At 45.6% G+C, this 21,185-nt stretch overlaps 1 protein-coding gene across 2 annotated transcripts in view; it reads left to right on the top strand.

Annotated features, from left to right (window-relative positions):
• Positions 1–21,185, top strand: part of WDR45B (WD repeat domain 45B) — a 45,017-nt gene that overhangs the window by 10,007 nt on the left and 13,825 nt on the right. For both annotated transcript variants that reach the window (XM_088468629.1, XM_088468630.1), the window contains exons 2-3: positions 16,220–16,294; positions 19,106–19,207. In XM_088468629.1, the coding sequence (XP_088324755.1) occupies positions 16,220–16,294; positions 19,106–19,207 (177 nt within the window). The remainder of the gene's footprint in view (positions 1–16,219; positions 16,295–19,105; positions 19,208–21,185) is intronic.

Here is a 21,185-nt window from a genome sequence, read left to right as displayed (position 1 = left end):
AGCGAGCTTGGAACCAGGGGAGTTCCTATTATCCCTGGATATCAAGGATGCCTATCTCCATGTTCCCATTTGGGAACCTCACCAGGCTTTTCTGCGTTTCGCCATATTGAAGGATCATTATCAGTTTTTTGGCATTGCCGTTCGGGTTATCCTCGGCTCCCCGCGTCTTCACCAAACTCATGTCAGTCATGATCGCTTTCCTTCGGTCATCAGGAGTGAACATAATCCCTTATTTGGACGACATTTTAATCAAGGCTCCATCAGTATCTCTTCTATCAAATCAGGCATTACTGACATATCAGACCCTAATCCAACACGGTTGGATAATCAACTTCAAGAAATCACATCTCAATCCGTCCCAGAAACTTCTGTTTCTGGGCATGATCTTGGATACGGCCTCACAACGGGTTTTTCTTCCAATAGACAAGGCCCGGGATATCCGGTTGTTAGTTCAGCTGGTCCTCAGAACAAGGAAGGTGTCCCTGCTTCTTTGTCTGCGTCTCTTGGGGAAGATGGTAGCAGCTTTCGAGGCAGTTTGGCCGGTTCCACTCCAGGGTGTTTCAGCTGGACCTGCTAGCACAGGGCTCAGGGTCTCATCTGCTTCTTCATCGACAGATCCGTCTGAGCCCGGTTACCAGAGTGGCCCTTCTTTGGTGGACACAATCCAACAATCTGTTAGCGGGCAGAAGATTCGGAGTGTGGGACTGGATCATCGTAACAACAGATGCCAGCCTTCGAGGATGGGGAGCAGTAGTCCTCGATTATCACTTTCAGGGTCGATGGTCCCCTCTAGAACAGAAGTGGCCCATAAATGTGTTGGAACTCAGAGCGATTTACAATGCTCTGATAGAGGCAACAGACTTGCTAAAGGCTCGTCCGGTAAGAGTTCAGTCTGACAACGCGACGGCCGTCGCTTACATCAACCGCCAAGGAGGGACTCGGAGTCGCATGGCTATGCGGGAAGTAACTCGGATCCTTCGGTGGGCCGAAAAACAGTCTGTAATCCTGTCGGCGGTATTCATCCCGGGTGTGGACAACTGGGAAGCGGATTACCTGAGTCGACAGGATATGCATCCCGGGGAATGGAAGCTTCATCCAGAGGTGTTCAACGCGCTGATATGTCGATGGGGATGTCCTCAGGTGGACCTCATGGCGTCGCGATTGAATCGTCAGCTCCCAGTATACGTCTCAAGAACTCGGGATCCGCAGGCGGAAGCGGTAGATGCCCTGACAAGTCCGTGGATCTACGACTTCGTTTACCTTTTTCCTCCGATTCTGCTTCTTCCTCGTCTTCTAAAAAGGATAAAACTAGAATCAGCCTCTGTAGCTCCGAACTGGCCTCGGAGAAGTTGGTTCTCGGACCTTCGGTCCCTATTGTCAGACGATCCGTGGCCCCTTCCTCTACTACCGGATCTTCTACAGCAGGGTCCATTCGTACACCCCAACTTAGCGCAACTGCGTTTAACGGGGTGGCTCTTGAAACCGATATCCTAAGACGCAGGGGCATCCCAGATGCGGTTATTCCCACCATGCTACGCGCCAGGAAACCAGTTTCGGCTGCACATCTGGCGTGCTTATATCTCATGGTGTTCCAGTCGGGGTCTTCCGTCTAGAATTTTTCGGTTATCCCGGTTTCTGCTTTTCCTTCAGACGGGTCTGGATTCTGGTCTTCGGCTAGGAACTCTAAAGGTGCAGGTTTCTGCCCTTTCCATTTTCTTTCAACAAAAATTGGCCCTCATTCCTGAGGTGCAGACGTTTCTTCAAGGGGTCTTGCGCATGCAGCCTCCTTTTGTACCTCCGATAGCTCCCTGGGACCTAAACTTAGTGCTTCTGTTTCTTCAGTCGCCCATGTTTGAACCTTTGGAGGAGGTCGATCTTAAGTACTTGTCTTGGAAGACTGTCCTCCTCCTGGCTCTCGCTTCGGCTCGTAGAGTTTCGGAATTGGGTGCTCTGTCCTGTAAGCCACCTTACCTTGTGTTTCATGCTGATAGGGCGGAACTCCGGACGGTAGCCACCTTCCTTCCCAAGGTTGTGCCGGCTTTTCATATCAATCAGCCTATTGTGGTACCGTCGTTGCTGGAGGACTCTGGTGGATCTTCTACCTTGGATGTGGTTAGGGCTCTCTGCATCTATGTTGCCAGGACAGCGTCTCTCCGTAAGTCTGAGTCGCTTTTTGTCCTCTATGATGCTGTTCGGAGGGGTTGGCCTGCGTCTAAGCAGACTTTGGCACGTTGGATCCGGCTGACTATTCATCAGGCTTATAATAGTGCTGACCGTCGTCCTCCTTCGTCCATTTCGGCTCATTCCACACGTTCTGTGGGTGCGTCATGGGCGGCCGGTAGAGGAGCCTCCACGTCAAAATTGGGCCGTGCGGCTACTTGGTCTTCAGTTCACACGTTTGTCAGGTTTTACAAATTTGATACGTTTGCTACTTCGGCATCCCGTTTTGGCTGCCTTGTTTTGCAGGCGCCGCAGAGCGCTCCAGCCTGTGGGGAAAACTTTGGAACGTTCCCAGCGTAAGCACCTCCAGTGTCCCCTAGTGGATGAAAGAGAAAATGGGATTTTGGTACCTACTGATAAATCCTTTCTCTGATTCCACAGGGGACACTGGACGCCCACCTCTGCGCTCTATGCCTGCCTGTTCGGTTTTTGTTCTGTATGTTGTATGATTTAGTTGTTGTGTGTTTTTCTCTCCTTTCACTCCGCTTGTTCTCCACCTCCTCTCGGTCTTCATTTTCTAAACTGAGGGCTGGTGGGGCATAGAGGGGGAGGAGCTTCACACTTCTAAATTTTAAAGTGCCAGCTCCAGCTATCCACGCCTCTATACCCCAGCGTAAGCACCTCCAGTGTCCCCTGTGGAATCAGAGAAAAGGATTTACCGGTAGGTACCAAAATCCCATTTTTGCAGATTTACTGCCCTGAGGGCTTAAGGAGTTAAATTGTTGGTTAACCCAGGTGATGCGTTTGTCCTTGTGCTCTCTAGGTTTGTGACATAGGGTGTCCTGTCTTGGAATTGATAACTCCTGATTTTTAATCTTCAAAAGTTTGGATGGATTATAGCCTTTAGTCACAAATTGTTGTATCATGTTGTCCATCTCTCTGTTTGCCACTATAGGGTCATCAGTAATCCTGTGTACTCATAATAATTGAGAGAATGGTAAACCTGTAATGAGGGAACGTGGATGGTGGCTCTCAACCCTCAGGATTGTGTTCCGATCAGTAGGTTTTTTAAATATGGTCGTATGTAGAACCGTATTCTCTTTTGTAACAAGTACATCTAAGTAATGTATTTGTACAGCGTCAATGTTCCACGTGAACTTGGTGTGTTTGTCCTGTTGATTAATCACCGCCATAGTCTGGTTGAATTCATCAGTAGACCCTGTCCAGATAATTAACAGGTCGTCTATGTACCTGCAGTAGAAATGGATCCGGCTTGCAATCTCTGGATCTACAAAAAATAAGTTTTTCTCAGTTTCAAACATGAATATGTTTGCGAATGAGGGTGCTACACAAGACCCCATTGCACAGCCAAGGAGTTGTAAGTAGTATTTACTGTTGAATAAAAAATTATTCCTTATCAGGGTGAGTTCCAAAAGATTGATAAATAGTGAGATATCGCTTCCCTGGTAGTTGCTGTTATTCGTCAGGAACCTTTGTGTTGTTTGTAAGCCTGCATCGTGAGGAATATTAGTGTATAGACTAGATACATCGCGTGTACAAAGGAAACTGTTCTGTGGATTAGGGGTGATGCTGTTTAATTTGTTGATGAATGATGTAGGGCCAAATGTAAAAGGGTGAGAGTTTAGAAAAGTGAGAGTTTCTGACACTTTTTAAACTTTACCAATGTAATAGAGTCCAAAAACAAAGTAACAGAGCGAACTTGCATGTTTTTTTAGACTTAAAAAACTCTCACGATTTAAAATCTCATTCAGATGTTTTCCCATTTTGAAGATAAAACTCAACCAATGTGAGAGTTTACTGCTAAACTCTCACATTTTCTAAACTCTCACCCTATTACATTTGGCCCGTAGTGTCTTTCAGATAAGTGTGTTCTGCCTGGACTGCCGGTTGCAGGAAATAATGAAGATACTGATCCTATCTCCAATAACCCGTCAATACAATGTTTTACACACTTAACACTACTAATTGTATGTGGTCAAAGGGGAATCGTTGACTGGGAATACACTGATATTGATTGATTTAAGTCTCTGGCGTTATTTGCTGGAATATATAATATATTTTCTACATCAGGGTCCATAGGGTATCCACAGGATACCTTGGGGGGTATAGGTGATGACGTCAGGCATCGGGCACCATAGAGTTAAATTTTCAGCCTCCCAGGATGCACTAGGGTCCCCCTCCTATTACCCGCCCCCGAGCCAAGGCATCCCAGTTTCGTTGGTGCCCGGCTCGGAGTTCGGAGCACATGTTTAGAGGGGGGCTAAGAATAGCCCCTGAAGTTTTCTTCAAGGCAGCTGTGGCTGCACATCTGGGAGTACAGCATGGACAGTCACTGCTGACGTCCATGCTGTCTCCCCTACACCCCGCCGGTACCAGAACGCCGGTACTGATCCGGGAATGCTGGTAAGCATCTGGGGTCACGGCTAGCGGTGACCCAAGATGTTTTGGACCATGGCCGGATTCAAGGGGAGCAGGTAAGCAGCGGGGGTCCCGCGGTGGGTCCCTGCTGAACACATGGTCCAGAGTCCCCAGGCAGGGGGCTCCCTAGGGACTGGCTGCAGCGTGGAGCCAGGTAACCTGCGCTTCCACTACCCCCTGGGACAGCGGGCCACGGCTGAGCGGCAAGCGCTGCGGCGTCCCAGGGGTTAATTGCAGGCCAGGGGAGCGCGCCTTCCCTGTACACAGCCGGCGCTTCCCCCGCTGCACACTGCCCTCTCTGCGCTGCCGATTGGTCCTGTGGCAGCGCTCCTCCCCCAGGCCCGCCTCCTCTCTGCTCCTCGGTGGCCATCTTTGTATGGTGAACGCTGCTGGAGCTGCTGACGGTGGCATCGCGGTCTGGGTCCCCCGGCATACCTCTCCTCCGTTGATACAGGTCTGTGTATGCAGCGCTGTGTCCTACCAGACTCTGTGTAGTTGAGGAACAGCGCTGATATAGCAGGGATTTGTTTCTTCTGCATTGTATGTGACTTCTGCTAGCGTCTGCTGCCTGTACTTTCACTTTCTACTGTCAGCCTTTTCACTGTCCCTGCTCTTCCTCTGCTAAAGCCCTTGCGGTGCGGTGATTGCAGGGCGGTTCTCCCACTATACTAACGAGTATCAGTGAGAGGGGTCACATACTTACCATCATGTCTGAGAGTGAATTTCCTCTCCAGCTTATGGGTACTAAGTGCAATGTACCAATAGCGGAGGGGGAGGGTAACGCGGAAGGGCTATGTCGGCAGTGTTATTTATTGGCGCGGCCAATTACTGTCACGGCTCCGGTACAGGAACCGCCCTGGGCTTGTTTCGCTAAAGCGCTTACAACCCTAGTGTGCCAGTTAGCTCCGCCACCTGCGTTTTTCCAGATGGGATTGTCCCAGCAGTCAGTGGTGTCGTCACCCATGCAGGGGTTCCCGAGACAACTGATGGTACCCCACAGTCTCCCTATTTCCCCCCCCCAGGTTTCACAGGAGCCTGCGTGGGTTAATTCACTGACAAATTCGGTACAGCATTTGACGGACGTGTTACAAGGGGAGTCTGTGTTGCGGCCTGTGGCGTCTCTGTCTGCTCCTTATGAGGATGACGACGTGACGTCCGATGATGGGGAGAATCTGGATCTATCTGACCAAGAACCTCTTCGTACTAAAGAGTCGGACGCTAAGTCCAAGGTTTATGTTCCTGGCCTTATTAGGGCAGTCCGCACGGCTTTAGTTATTGAGGATGACGATCCTCTGGCGTCCAAGTCCAAATATGCCTTTTTTAAGGATATTAAGGGTGACGCCACAGTGTTTCCTCTTTCGGGTCAGTTAGTAGACCATTTAGAGGAGGCGTGGAAACACCCTGGTAAACGGTATCAGCCTCAGAGGTGCTTAGCTGTGGCTTATCCGTTTGCGGACAATTATTTTTCTAAGTGGGAATCCCCTCCACAAGTGGATTCTCATGTGACACGCCTAGTCCGAAGTGCCACCTTGCCCATGCCCTCCATGTCCTCCTTGAAGGATGCTACGGACCGCAAGGTGGAGATCTGCCTAAAGTCCATTTATTCCCTTGCGGGGGGGGGGGCATCCAGACCGGCTATGGCTGTATGTTGGGTAGCCAGAGCTATGGAGCGCTGGGCTGATAGTTTGGAGGCGTCGTTGGATTCCGACTGTATGGCTGAACAGGCTGAGTTGGTAGGCAATCTCCGGGATTCGGCCACTTGCATCAATGAAGCGGCCTTGGATATCAGTATCCTCACATCTAGGATTTCTTCGGCAGCTGTTGCTGCTCGTCGCACCTTATGGTTGCGGTCTTGGAAGGCGGACGCTGATTCCAAAAAGGGCTTAGAAGCTTTGCCCTTTAATGGAGAAGTCCTATTTGGTCTGGATCTGGACAAAATTGAAGCTACGCTGGCGGCAGCCAAATCTGCATGCCTCCCGTCTGCTGCGGTTCCTTCCAGTTCTGGTACGTCGTCCTTTCGGCCTTTCCTGGACCCAGGGTAGGCCTAAAGCACAGTCTTTTCCCCGACAGGCTGGGCCCAAGAAATCGGCCAAGCCCAGGAAACAGGCCTGGAGTACCAGACGTCTGGCCCCTAAGTCAGATGACAAACCTGCGGCCTGACGGTCCGGGCCTCCCTTTGGGGGATCCCAAAGTGGGAGGCCGCCTGCTGCAGTTCGCCCAGTGTTGGTCGGTAACCACGATAGACAATTGGGTTCACGAGGTGGTTTCTCACGTGTATGCCCTCTCCTTTCGGCACAGGCCCCCATCCCGGTTCTTCACCACGGGCCTTCCATCAGACCGGAACAAAGCCTTGGAACTGCGGACGGTTTTGCACACTACGCTCCAGGCTGGAGTTATAGTGCCTGTTCCATTCTCCCAGAGGGGCCAGGGTTTCTATTCCAATCTATTTTTGGTACAGAAACCCAATGGGTCGTACTGTCCGATTCTCAACCTCAAGGCCCTCAACAAGTCCTTGCGGGTGCCGCGAATTTCGGATGGAGACCCTACGGTCCATCATTCTGGCGCTGGAACCTGGGGATTACATGGTGTCATTGGACATACATGACGCTTACCTGCATGTCCCTATTCTTTTGCGCCATCAGCAGTTTCTCAGGTTTACAATCCGCAACGATCACTTCCAGTTCCGGGCGTTACCTTTTGGCCTGGCAACAGCACCACGAGTCTTCACCAAGGTCATGGCGGGTTACCTGCGGCTGCAGGGAGTCCGCATGTTGCCGTTCCTGGACGACCTTCTGTTGGTGGCAGGATCTCCAGAGCTCCTTCTACGCCATTTGGACCTAACGATTGCAGTACTGCAACGTCACGGCTGGTTAATAGACGGGATCAGGGTGGACTTTTGCCAGTTTGAGGATTCTGCACCTCGGAGCCTTATTGGACTCCAGACAGCAGCGGATCTTTGTGACGGAGGAAAAGATCTCTGCCTTGCAGTTGAGGGTGCGCAGTTGTCTACAGAGTCGCCGAGTATCTCTGCACTCGGCGATGAGGTTGCTGGGCTCCATGGTGTCAGTATTCGACATGGTGGAATATGCCCAGTTTCACTCCAGACCTCTGCAGCAATTGATCCTGTCCAAATGGAATGGACTGCCTCACAGGCTAAAGTCCCAGACGATGGTGCTCACTCCGAAGGTTCGCCTGTCTCTAGCCTGGTGGTTGCAGACGACCCATCTCAACAAGGGTCGTCCATTTTGGGTGACAAACTGGGTCCTGTTAACAACGGACGCCAGTCTTCGGGGCTGGGGAGCTGTCACGGGTCCACACTTGTTCCAGGGCAGGTGGACTCAGGCAGAACAGGAGCTTCCAATAAACATCTTGGAACTCCGCGCGGTTTTCAATGCTCTCCAGCAGGCACATCGGGCTCTCCAAGGTCACTCGTAGAGGTGTCCCGCATCCTGGTCTGGGCGGAGCGCAATCTCCCGGCTATATCAGCAGTATTCATCCTGGGAGTCCTCAACTGGGAGGCGGATTTTCTCAGTCGCCAGGACGTACATCCGGGGGAATGGTCTCTGCACCAGGACGTCTTTCAACTTCTGGTGGACAGGTGGGGTCTTCCAGAGATAGACCTCATGGCGTCTCGGCACAACAACAAGTTGCCGGTGTACGGGTCTCGAATAAGAGACGAAAAGGCATCTCTGGTGGATGCTCTGTCCGTCCAGTGGATGATCTGGTTTGCTTATCTCTTTCCTCCGTTTTCCCTTCCGCGGGCAATCCGGAAATTCAAGCAGGAAGGAGGTACGCTCCTGTTGATAGCTTCCGCGTGGCCCAGGCGGCACTGGTTCTCAGACCTTCAGAGTCTGTCCGTGGACATTCCTCTGTGGTTGCCGCTACGACCGGACCTACGATCACAGGGTCCTTGTCTTCACCCGGACCTGGCTCGGCTGTCTTTGACGGCGTGGCTGTTGAGACGGCCATGTTAAGGTCCAAGGGGTTTTCCAGCTCTGTGGTACGAACCGTGCTAAGAGCTCGGAAACCTCCTCTGCAAGAATATACCATCGTGTGTGGCATATGTTCTTCCAGTGGTGTCGACCGAGAGGTTTTGCCCCTCAGGAGTTCCGTCTGTCTAGAGTGTTAGCTTTCCTACAGGCGGGGCTAGACCATGGGCTTCGCGTTGCTTCTCTGAAGGTGCAGGTGTCTTCCCTGTCAGTCTGGTTCCATCGTAGGACTGCTGCGATCCATGATGTGCGCACCTTTATGCAAGGTGTTCTTCGCATTCAGCCACCTTTTGTTCCACCGGTGGCGCCTTGGGATTTAGCTGTGGTCCTGAGGGCTCTCAAGGGACCGCCGTTTGAACCACTGGGCTCAGTGGACCTTAAATGGCTGACAGCTAAAACAATATTTCTTCTGGCCATTGCTTCGGCCAGACGTGTTTCTGACTTAGGGGCTATCTCCTGTAGACCCCCTTTCCTGATTTTTCATAGGAACAGGGCGGTGCTGCGCACTCGTCCTGGATTCCTTCCCAAAGTTGTTTCAAGTATCCATATCAACGAGGATATCATTGTGCCGGCTTTTAACTCGCCTGATCTTTCAGCGGGTGAGGCCACTTTGGATGTTGTGCGGGCCTTAAGGATTTATGTTGACAGCACTTCTTCATTTAGGAAGTCGGACGCCTTGTTTGTCCTCTATGGCTTCCGTAAAGAGGGTTGGCCTGCTTCAAAGCAAACTTTGGCAGGTTGGTTTCGTATGGCAATTTCAGAAGCTTATCTTCATAAAAGATGGATGGAAGCCTTCTGGTTCCATCCTCTGTGAGGGCTCATTCCACTAGGTCTGTGGGTCCTTCGTGGGCAGCTCGACGTGGTGCCTCTGCAGTCCAGATCTGCAAGGCTGCCACGTGGTCCTCTGTCCATACCTTTGTGAGGTATTACGCGTTTGACACCTTTGCCTCTCAGGATGCTTCCTTCGGGCGGCGGATTCTCCTTTCAGCACAGGAGCGTCCCCACCCTTAAAGGATACTGCTTTGGGACATCCCCAAGGTATCCTGTGGATACCCTATGGACCCTGATGTAGAAAATATGAGATATGGTAAGAACTTACCCTTGTTATCTCTATTTCTACGAAGTCCATAGGGTTCCACAGGACTCCCGCCCTGTCGCACCTGTACTGCAGATGGGCTTTACTCTGGTCACCATTTTTTCCCGTCTCCCTCTGGTGAGAATGTGATTCTTGTGTATGTGTCCAGATCTTTTTTCTCTCTCTTCCTTCTCCTCCTCCGGCCTATGGCTTGGTACGTAACTGAGATGCCTTGGCTCGGGGGCGGGGTATAGGAGGGGGACCCTAGTGCATCCTGGGAGGCTGAAAACTCAACTCTATGGTGCCCGATGCCTGACGTCATCGCCTATATCCCCCAAGGTATCCTGTGGAACCCTATGGACTTCGTAGAAATAGAGATAACAAAGGTAAGTTCTTACCATATCTCATATTTTTTGAGGGTAGTTTTGCACTAGTGATAGTGAATGTGTTTCACAAAAACGAGGTGGTTTGCCATAGTGTTTGCGCACCAGTTATAGAAAGTAGTTTCAGTAGTCATGGTGGTGGGGTTTCACATAAAGAACACGTGTGGAAAAAGATACAGTAATCAATATTTTGCTATGGAATTCTACTCACTCATGTTTCTCGCCACCCCTCTTCTCCCCTTTTGTTTTTACATTTAATTTCATTTTGAAACCGTTTTTTCCCTATAGGCCGAAAGAGATCAATATAATCAATAGTGTGTCTTATATTTCCTCAGTAATTTGCTTCAGGGAGTGTCTGTTTTACAGCCAAGAATCATGTGCTAGCATTCCTTGTAAGTCTGAACTACGCTGTAACTGTGACTCACAGGAAGTAGAGAGTTCCACTGTCTTTTCTTATTCACTGTATGTTATAGAACTTCCTGCATGAGGGTTAGCAGTCTGAGTAATGCCAAGCATAAAGCACGGCACTTGTAAAGATTTTCACATGCATACAGTCCCCTTTTTAAGCAAGTTACACTATAGCAATAATTTTCCACCTGGGTACGTCCTGGCAACCCATCTGAGTTATTTGCACCCCCAACACTTGCATATTAAAAAATTTGTAATGCATAGTATTGTTATTAGATTAAATGTTTAGGATCTGTCTGTCTGTCTATGCCAGTGGTTCCCAAACTGGGTGCCGCGGCACCCTGGGGTGCCTCAGGGCATTTGCAGGGGTGCCTCAGGGCATTTGCAGGGGTGCCTCGGGTTGGTGTTCCAGTACAAAGTAAAATTATTTTTAGTCAGCTGATGACTGCCAATCAAAAAATATGTGGTTAGAAAGAAGAACAGCCCTGTCAGCCACCACATAACTGAACGTAAGCACAATTTACTACATTTAATTTCTGCTGAATTTCTCAATAAGAAACTTTTGGCCCAGGGGTGCCTTGTAAAAAATTTGGGCGCTGTGATTCGAAAAAGTTTGGGAACCACTGGTCTATGCTGTAAACTAGATTTAGAAAAAAAATGACACGAGTAGAATGAATTGTACACCAGAACCCGGAAGAAGACGCTGGAGACAGGGCGGCCACCAGAAGAAGCCAAATGGCCACTGGTCTACCAGGGACGGTTGTTGACAGACCATGTTGACATTCTCATGTCGACTTGATGCCGGTCATAACTATTGACAAATCATACCACATCATGTATATCCCCTCTTTGCTACTTTCAAATGAGTGTAACTCTGAAATGTGCATCAGAATCGCATGTATGATTTTGGAGTAATTGTAAGACATTCAGCAGGTCTCCATGAAAATAAATGAAGTCCTTAAATAAATAAAAAATCTACTTGCCATTTTCTAGTTGATTTACAATGGAGGTCCATGGTTCTGGGCATTCCGACATGTGCTATATATAGGAAATTAGTTACATCTAATTTTAAACTATGTCCTACTTGTTAGGTTTCATCTTTATTGGAAAGTGAGAAAATAATACAACATGCTCTTTTTTCCAAGGGAGCAAAGGGCACACTATTGGGTTCTCACTGCATTTATTGGTGGGGTGAGTGCATTCTTGCTGATGCTATGTAAGGGAGACTATGAAATGTCTGCATAGCTCATTAATTCAAAACAATTGTTCCCTTATTTTCTCTAAGTATTTCTCCGTTCTCCCTAATTTTAAGCTCTCTTCCCTACTCTGAACCTCTGATTCTTTAACAAACCGGATGCTGCATGCAGATATGTCTCCACAGGGGACTTGGATTATTAATAAATCTAACTTTGTTTGTATTATTTCTCTGACAAGCACCAAATGAGATGCATAATTTATATATATAGCGTAAAACAGGACCCTAGACCCAAGCGGTCAGAATATCATGTAAGCAACACGTAATATTGAAACATTTTAACAAATGTGAACTGGTGTAGAGTAAAGGGGCCTATCCACTAGGCGACCTGAAAGACTAGCGTTCAGACTTTCAGGTCGCCGAGGTGCAGTGTCCCCACTGAACGGCGTTCACTGAACGTCATTCAGTGCAGGAGCCCGTCCTCCTATCTCTGAAAATGCCGAACCTGACTTTCGTCGTCAGGTTGACTGGCATGTTCAATATATAGTCTGGGTCGGCAAGGACCCAGCGTGCACGCGCATTGCTGGTCCTTGCCGGCTATCCATTACACGACTTTCTGTACGATGCGACCAAAACCAGGTTTTGGTCGGATCGTGCAAAAAGTCGTGTAATGGATAGGCCCCTTAAGATCATAGTGTCACTTATTAATAGGTTCCACTCAAACTAAGATACTTAGGGGTTTAGTTATTAAGCATTAGGTTCTAAAACACAGCGCTTCCAATTGTGTTTATGCCCGAAATTTAAGAGCAATGATTTTACTAACAAAACACGGCTAGTAAAAACATTGCCCATTTAAATTTCAGGCAGAAACACAATCAGAAATGCTGGGATGTTACATCCTGACGCTTAGTGAATAAACCAGTTAGAAAGCTTTGGTACACATCTCTCCTACATGGCTGTAAGCTGCGTGGACAGGATCAGCTTTACCTTGTTTCAAGTTGTTGTATATGTAGTTTGTAACAATATTTAGTGTACATTGCTGCATAAAATATTAAATTTTATAAATAAAAGATAGTATTAGTTCTACTCCACAAAAATAGCTTGAAAGGTACTAAACATCCTTAAGATGCAGATTTGTTGATACTAATTGAAATAAAAGAAAACTCTCTGTTACTGGGAAGGTACAAACACAGCTCTGTGTCATAGACACACGTTTTATAACTAGGCATTCCCTTAGGCCAGCTACACACTAGAGCAGGGGTTCCCAACCACGGTCCTCAAGGCACACTAACAGTCCAGGTTTTAAGGATAGCCATAGCTGGGCACAGGTGACTTAATTAGTACCTCAGTTATTTTGATTTAACCATCTGTGCTTAAGCATGGATATCACTAATACCAGGACTGTTAGTGTGCCTTGAGGACCGCGGTTGGGAATCACTGCACTAGAGTGATATCGGTAAGATATATCGTTTTGAGGCAAATTGGAAAGAGACATCGTGCAGATCGCACAAAGTGTACGCTCAATTGCACACTCCTGTGCGTTGAATACGACATCTGGTTTGCCGCGCTGCACAGTCAATCAGAAGATATCGTGAACGATGTGGTGCACATTGTGTGTATGGCCATGGACGACCAGGCAATATATTATTTAAATTAGCCAGTGATCTAAAGATGGTTGTTTTAGTGTGTACAGGAGCAACGATAAATGGAACATAAACAGCACTTTAAATCGTTCCATCGCTTGAAGGATTGCACAGTGTGTACGCTCAATATAGTTTGTTCTGGGATGAAGGGAAATTGGATCATTTTGTCCCTAGATGCGATGACAAAACGATGCGTTTTGTCAACGTTCTGATGTGTACCCGCACCTTTCTCACACACCTAGGGAGAGCACATATACATGTGTTGGGAGGAGCCACAAGGATATCACAGATTAATGAAGTTGAATTGGTAACCTCAGAATTAATAACTAGATATTAATAGTATAGGTATAACCAAAACAGGTTTAAAAATTAATATAATAAAAAACATTTTCACCAATATGCAGCTAGGTAAAAAAAAAAAAAAACCAGCATAAAAAAAATAACAACATATATAGGCATAAAATGTAAATAAAACCTACCAATAAAATATTTCACTGATCAGTAAAACTGGACGCATTTCGCTGCTCCTGGCCACTTCCTTAAGCAGTTGTTGGTTTCCTGATGCTGTTCTGACAGAGGCAGAGACTGTCCTGAAAGAGACATGTCATTTACCTGCACCTGTATAATAAATTGATATCTTAAACATCAAATCAACATTTTATATTTATCTAGTAATTAACAATATAGCGCCAGCATATTCCGGCGCGCTTTACAATTGAGATATTTATGTAGTCCCAGCATACCTGTACAGTGTAGTGTGTTACAGCTCTATAATAGCTTTTGCTATAGCCAGCATGCAGTAATCCATCTCCTATAGACAGCTATGAATATTTGAGTATTAATGAGAACATCCCCTTGTCCTGGCTAGAGCATGCTCGGAGGACTACTGAGATGCATCATGTGAGGACTTCTCACTGTAGGGAATTTGCAGTATACAGAACATGTTTCTGGTTGTCTCTGAATGTTCACATAACATTAGTGTTGCAGGATCTCCAGCTCACACTAAAAGCAAATGCATTGTTAGGACTACCATACAGAGAGATGCACAGCTTTGTAGCTTATTTATTGAAGAACGATGTGTCTATAATTTTTATTTTAAATTTAAAAAAAGTAAAAAAAAAAAAGTAACATCAATAAGAGAGAGATAGTAATAGTCTAATTGCGATGAACAGTTAGTTCATCGCAATTAGACTATTACTATCTCTTATTGATGTTACTTTTTTTTTTTTAAATTTAAAATTATACTAGCATGTTGGAGCAAAACTAGATGGGGGCGATTCAATTCCTTTATCGGGCACCTTAACTAATGGGCACCCGATGGAACAATTGAATTGTTGCTCCGTTTGGGCGCCCGACAGCACCTGGTTTAGCGTGCAATGTGGCTAAACCAGATTAAAGTATTGCTTTGGTTGGTGCCCAAAGTGCCGCTTTCTTGACATTTCTACTTGACACCTCATGAGGCTGCGAGCAGAAATGCGTCTACCTCTGCCCGAACAGAGCAACAATTGAATCGCCCTGTCTGGAGCCAAATAGTTAAGGCACCCGATAAAAGAATTGAATCGCCCCCAATGTGTCTAGACCATGCAAATGAACGGGTTAAAGTGGAGATGGATGATGGGTTGCAAATTCTTATTTACTACATTGTGCGCCTCTAACTTTAAGATATATTTCTTTAAACCTGAAAATGACAATGTTTCCACTCCATGGCAGAGCTTACAGTTCTTGTACTCATGGAGAGTCTTCCTATTATAACTCCTGTGTACCTTATTGCCATTTTGTTGTAGGGAGGTGCTTTTTTGTCTTGTATAACTCTGAAGCAGTAGAGTATCTTGATGTGTTGCTCTGCCGAACTGCATTGGGTCAGTTGGCGTGTCATACACCGCAATGATTTCACCACAACAGAAGAAACAGTGAAACAGTTTGAGTACTTTGATCAATATGAGATCCATTTAGGACATAAGGAGCCTGTCCCAGATGTGAGAAGGGGCAGGAAGTACTCTATTACATTGTAATTTTAATGTGCTGCAGTATAATTACCTTTTGTACATTTACATATGATTGCTTTAAAAGGGACAATATAAAACTTTTATGTTAGTAAAGCTGCATCTATATATTATTCAGAAGTGATGTCCCATTTGAGTACTGTACACATAGAGCCACTTGACACCCTGTTGCTCTATGCAGAGATATTTTATGATAAGACATTTTGCATAGCTTACTAGTAAATGAAAGATATCTGCAGGCATCTTCCCTAGATTACACTTAGGAGCCCTATAATATAATTTTATTTAAAAGTATAGAACATCACTATTATTTTATTTATTACAAGTTATTTATATAGTACACACATTTTACAGCGCTTTACAAATAATATTTGGCCATTCACATCAGTCCCTGCCCCAGTGGAGCTTACAATCTACATTCCCTTTCACACGCACGCGCACACACATACACACTTAGATGATTATTATTATTATTACATTTTATTTATAGGGCGCCACAAGTGGTCCGCAGCGCCGTACAATACAGTAAAGGGTACACAGAACATTACATTACAATATACAATAGTAACCAAAATATAAACAGAACACAAGTAACAATTAGCAACACAATTCTCCATACACAGTACAGCTCTGAAGGTGAAGGCCGTCATAGAAGTGCTAGAGAAGAAGGCTGTGAGACAGTGGGGAGGAGGGCCCTGCTCCTAGGAGCTTACAATCTAGGTTAATTGGCTCCCATCAAAAGTTAACCAACCAGTATATTTTTGGAGTGTGGGAGGAAACCGACGCAAGCACAGGGAGAATTTACAAACTTCACACAGTTTGGGCCGTCGTGGCTACTCACATAGGATACATTAATTAGCACGGTAGATTATTCCCTGAGCTGTCGTGGTTTTGTCATTGATATCTCGCTGTCCTGTCCCACAGGGTGCTTTGCGTGTGGCATGGAGAATGGATTCCGCGTTTATAACACAGACCCGCTGAAGGAAAAGGAGAAACAAGGTGACAATTTCATTATTTGACCTCTTGCTAATGCTGGGCATAGACTCTGCAATTATCTGTCAAATCTGTCTGGTGGGAAGGAAAATCTGGTCCGTTTTCTAGTGTTTGGGAGCAAATTTCTATTGGTATTTGCTCCCACACATTACCAGGTTTACATTCCAACCAGCCAGATTGAACAGCTATCTGACAGATAATTGCATAGTGTATGCCCAGCATATGAGGTATGTTGTACCTGAACCAACCTTATTGTATTCTTAACCAATCTCTCATACAAGTGTCCTCTATCTTTAAATAATTTACTTCTTTATTCTTTTGAGAAGTGTTTGTGCATATTTAAAAAAAAAAAAAAATAAATACATATATATATATATATATATATGTGTATATATATATATATATATATACATATGTATGTGTGTATATATACACACACACACACACACACACACAATGCACTGTCCTATTGAAAAATCTATTTTATAGGGTGCTTCCTAAAATGATCGAGCAGAATAACTGCAGCTATCCATAACATAATCCAGAAATGGGTCACTCTCCAATATAAATAGCAAATTATGCATTTATTTGCCACCGCCCAGTGTAAAAATATTGTCATAAGCAGCATCAGCACATCTCATGTCATATTGCATGTTATATTCTCATATAGACGATAACACATTACTGTCTGTCAACTTTGGTCACTTCACAGACCGTTCAAAGACCTCCAGCGTAGCTCCTGCCGCAATTAGATGCAAAAGAAATTACACATACAAATGTACCCAGCTATGGCTCTTTACCCAGTTTTAAGCCTCCTACAAAGCTGTTTCAGTTAATGACTGCTTCAACCTACATATGAAAATGATGATCACTATCACCTGTTTGGTATGATTGGTTAATCATACACCTGATTATACTCCTACAAAATCTCTGACTTTGTGCAAGTGTACCTAGAAGAATTGATGCTGTTTTGAAAGCAAAGGGTGGTCACGCCAAATATTGATTTAATTTAGATTTCTCTTCTGTTCAATCAGTTTACATTTTGTTAATTGATAAAAATACACTATTAACACTATTTTTTAAAAGTAATCTTGCTTCGTAACATTTTTTCCACACCTGCCTGAAACTTTTGCACAGTACTGTATATATTTGTGTATATGCATGTATATATCTATTAGATAGATAGATATAAATATATCTATCTATCTATCTATCTATGTATATATCTATCTATATCTCTATATACCATAGTATAGTTGCGTTCATAATTCAGAGTGAATTTTGCGAGATGGCTGTGACTAGGAATCTGACAGACAGATTTCTGGCAACTGCTTACTCGGTATTATAATTCTATGAAAGTTTTTTCCTTTTCAACTTCATGGGGCATATTCAATTAGATGTGGGGAAAAGTTCTGGGTTTCAAACCTGCAGCTATTAAAGTATTTAGCCTGTTCCCACTGATTCTGCGTAAAATGCTGAATATTATGGGTTTCTTCACTTGTTACTAGAGGTGCATTTTTACACTTTTTTTCCCCGCAGCTCCTGAGGTTGCAAGGAAAAGTACACCATAACACGCGGGGTATCAGCCGCTAATTTCATTGCTCAGTGACATGAATTACTTTACCCCCTGGCTAATTGAATATGTCCCCATGAGTGGTTACTATAAGTTAACACTAAGGTAGAGACAGAAACAAAAAACACTAACAGAAGGTATATAACGTGATTCCTCCTTCCCATTGGTGTCTGTTTCCTGTCACCCAGCTGAGTGCTTGTAGGTTTTGGTTTTCCTGACTAAGTTGTTTGCCTGTGCCCGACAAGTTCGGGTGGTCCGTGTGATTCACCTAGGGGTGTGCAAGCATGGGCAAAGGTGGCAATCACAGAATCATTTAACCAAACTTCTGTCTTTAGTTAATTGTATTTGTGGTGAAAAATCTAGTTTCGGTGACTTACAAAGGTAAATCCATCACTTGCCACAAGATGGGAGAACTAGGACTTATCTTCCAAATTCTTCTCGCCAGCTTCCGAAGAAACAAGACGCTATTAGCCAGGGAGACAGTTTGGTGGTACCACAATTTAAGAACTTTATTAGGAGTAAGGAAAGTAAGCTGGGGCTAAGCACCTCACATTATTCTCACCACTCAATATCTTTGGGTTCATGAGCTCATCAAGGAATTCTACTCTGTACCCAGTGGGACTATCTTTGTGAAGTCCTGAGTGTAATTCTTCAGTTGCGCTAGAGGCATTACGGAGAAGTATACAGATGATGTTAGATTGGAATAGAGGCTGGTGCTTCTCTGCCTCTTCTATGAGTATACATGCCAAATAATGACAGAGGAAGGAACATCACAATCTATTTAGAAGCATCGTTAGGAGACAGCTTTCAGTACATTGACTCTGAGTGGTCACATGAGCGCAGTGCCACATTTAGTTCTTCTAACAGCTAATTTAAACAATGGCAAAGATTTATGGGACACATAGCGAGGGGCACAGTTTCATAGCTGATTTTCCTAATAATGGTTTGTGCATTAATAACTCTATGCTGCAATTGGGTTCCCTTCAAATATTAGAAGGTAGGACTGCAAGTGACACTTGGGTACAATGTATAATGCGTGTTACCATATCAATAACACAGTAACAAAAATGTTACACTAACATGGCTCCTGTTTTTATATAGTGTAACCCAGGTGCTTGTGTTCCTTTCAAATTGGTAACACATTTTACTCCCCCCCTGCAGCTATCATTTGTATCTGCAGGAGCAAATTAAGGTGAAGGTGAGTGCTAGTAAATCTATTACACGACCTTTCGGTTTCTTTATAGAGTTTCCAGAAGGCGGTATCGGCTACGTAGAAATGTTATTCCGATGTAATTATCTTGCTCTGGTTGGAGGAGGAAAGAAGCCAAAGTACCCGCCCAATAAAGGTGAGGGCCTTCTATCTCTTTCCTGTTTTGTAGTTTAAATCTCCTTTGTTTGTTTGTTTTTCTTATATGGGAGTGGCACCACCTAGTGGTCATATTCAAAGAATAATTACACCAATCAATAATCAAATGGTTTAGCTTGCTGTTGAATCTCCGTTATTTTCTTTATGAAATTCCACTGTAGATATATACCATCCCTGTCATTCCTTTGCAGTTTTCTGAACATCTCCAAATAACCTGCCAGTTGAACACACTTATTTTCTTTTATCTAGCAGTATAAATTGCTGTAGTCCAGTGTTCTCCCCAGGCTGTTTTTTGCGGGTGCACCACCCGGCACTTTGGGAGCCTGCAAGTGGGGGACAGTATCTTGGAGCTGTATAAAAAGGTCCAGATCCTACAGACTTTGCAGTTTTTTCATAATCAGACAACTAGGGCCTCTAATAAGAAGAGTAAAATATATAAAATGTTATTTCAAGTCAGTGGCGTAACTACTGCCCCCGCGGTGGCTTGGAGGCGCTGGGTAGCTTGGGGGCGACGGGGGCAGTAGTAGTAACTACGGAGAGTGCAGTCACACCCCCTGCACCCTCCATCTGCCGGGCACCCGCTGAGTGTGTTACCAGCGGGCGCCCGGCCCCCGGGTCCCGCAGGGCACTATGGGAGTGACGTAATGACGTCACTCCCATAGTGCCGAGGAGCGGACGCCGGGGACGGAGCTCAGGAGTGAGCTCCGTCTTCCGGGTCCCGCAGAGCACTATGGGAGTGACGTCATGACGTCACTCCCATAGTGCCGAGGAGCGGACGCCGGGGTATGGACGGCAGCAGCACTAGAGCGGGGATAAAGGTAAGTGTTTGTGTTTTTTCCTTTTGTGTGTGTGTGTGTTTGTTTGTGTGCGCGCGGAGGGGGGGAGCAACTACAGGGGGCTCACTACTAGAGGGGGCACTACTTTAATGGGCACTACTACAGGGGGCATTGCATAAGGGGCACTACTACAGGGGGCATTGCAAAAGGGGCACTACTACAGGGGGCATTGCATTTTGGGGCACTACTACAGGGGGCACTGTATAAGGGGCACTAATTTGATACACAGTTTACAGGTTATAAACTATGTTCCCAATAATCTGGTTCTACACGGACATAAAAACTGTGCAACCTGTCTTGAGCTGAGGTGACGGACTGGCAGGAGCAGAAAGGAGGGTTGGTGAAGTAGATCTGTTAGGGTGGGATGTAATGGGCATTACTGTTTGGCATAATGTGTATTTGGCATTACTGTGTGCACAATGTGCTATTAGGGGCATTACTGTGTGGCATTACTGTGTGGCATAATGTGTTGTATGTGGCATTACAGTGTGGCATAATGTGAAATGGGGGCATTACAGCATGGCATAAATTTGTTATAAGCGCTTTACTGTATGTCATGTGTTATATGTGGCATTATTGTGTGGGATGTGTAAGGGGCATTGCTGTGTGGCATAATGTGTTGTAAGTGGCACTCCGGTGTGGCATAATGTGTTGTAAGGGGCATTCCGGTGTGGCACACTGTGTTATAAGTGGCATTACTTAGTGTGTCATAATGTGTAAGGCACGTTGCTGTATCATGTAACCACACACCTTAAACGTAGTCTTTGGGTGTGTTTGGTCTTTGGGAGGGGGGGGGGGGGGGGCGTCTGAAACTTTTTTGGCAATGGGGAGCAAAATTTATAGTTACGCCACTGTTTCAAGTTTAAATCATAGGGTCAGGGTTTAAAACATTTTATTATTGCTATTACTAAGGCCCCCACCCGGCTACTTTTTGATGCCGCCCGGCTGGAAAAAATTTCAGGGGAGAACACTGTAGTCTATTAAATGCAGATGCATGAGCTGCGGAAGAAAAGTGATGCAGGGAGCATTTTAGTACATGTTTTTACAGAGCATTAAAGGAGCCTCTAGAACACTGCCAAACCACCGAACAAATGCCGTATAAAACCTGTCTTCTTTTTTTTT

This window comes from Taudactylus pleione, unplaced genomic scaffold, assembly GCF_031769625.1.
Source record: "Taudactylus pleione unplaced genomic scaffold, aTauple2 ptg000012l, whole genome shotgun sequence".
Classification (NCBI taxonomy): Eukaryota; Metazoa; Chordata; class Amphibia; order Anura; family Myobatrachidae; genus Taudactylus; species Taudactylus pleione.
This window is presented reverse-complemented; position numbering and strand designations above follow the sequence as displayed.